This window comes from Plasmopara halstedii (genome assembly GCF_900000015.1).
Source record: "Plasmopara halstedii genome assembly, contig: Scaffold_1602, whole genome shotgun sequence".
NCBI classification, from domain to species: domain Eukaryota; phylum Oomycota; class Peronosporomycetes; order Peronosporales; family Peronosporaceae; genus Plasmopara; species Plasmopara halstedii.
In genome coordinates, this window is record NW_020188513.1 from 264 (window position 1) to 1,311 (window position 1,048).

Genomic DNA, 1,048 nt, shown 5'->3' on the forward strand with positions numbered 1-1,048 from the left:
AAATCGTTCATTTCTACTTTCTGTATCGCCTTGAGTTTATCCATAAAGAAGCATTTCATACATAATTGATAATTATTGAGTTTTATATTTACGTGCATTTTGTTGCGAAGATTTATTGACTAGCCGTTTACGAACGGTCCAACAACAGCCCACTAATTCTTTATACTAGTGATTTATATTCTTTTCGTTGCGTATTTTCGATCATGTTTATGACACACTAAAAAAAAGTATAATATTTTCTCGCACAAATCGACCTAGAATCCGCAATCGTTTGATTGCCAAGCTCATGGAACACTGTCGAGTTTTACTCCATCCTGGTCTGAATCATTAGGCAGCATGATCGTCGAATTGTCAGATGGAGATGTTGTCGAATTAAACACTGAAGTTATCATTTTCACATAAGCGATGTCCTCGTAGCTACATGCCTCTGTGCTACCCTTAGCAAAGTTTTGTGTCCAATAATGTTTATACGTGCTGTCTTGGCTATAGGCGTACGCAATGCCAAACATGGTATAATCGCCAAAAATATTAGCGCGATGTCCGATAGACTGCATCCAGGAATTCATAACAGCAGCGACATTCACTTGACCCGCAGCAACATTTTCAGCCGCCCTAGTCCATCTATAGCCTGCTTCAGTGATTCGCATTGCCATTGACGATCCGTCAGATCCTAAGTGGCTGATAAAGTTCTTCGCGGCCATGTCAATCGAATGACGTCTTGACGCAGCTAATAATTTCACGTTCATACACAAAGCAGAGAGACCGCGCGAGGCGCGTTGGGAGTTGACGCTTGCCAACATAATTGCAGCATATTGACTCGTCGACGTGTAAGTAGCCGTTGAACTGTATAATTCATAGTGGGTCATGCTTGAAGCATCACCTGCAACCAACTCAATCACAAATATGACCGCGAGTAATATCTTGAAAAAGATCACCATTTTTGTGGGTTTGCTTTGCCAGAATTGATTGATAAGCCGTAAGTTAGGAAGTGTCTAAGCAGCAATTCGACCACTTGACCTGAGCAACGGCATTTGCTGCCTAGTAAGGT

At 41.5% G+C, this 1,048-nt stretch overlaps 1 protein-coding gene across 1 annotated transcript; it reads right to left on the reverse strand.

Annotated features, from left to right (window-relative positions):
• Positions 1-284: 284 nt before the first annotated feature.
• Positions 285-938, reverse strand: PHALS_01881 (RxLR-like protein; the record flags this gene model as incomplete). The annotated part of the gene is made up of 1 exon (XM_024716356.1): positions 285-938. One exon carries the CDS (start codon positions 936-938, stop codon positions 285-287), a length of 654 nt encoding a protein of 217 aa, XP_024581963.1.
• Positions 939-1,048: the final 110 nt, after the last annotated feature.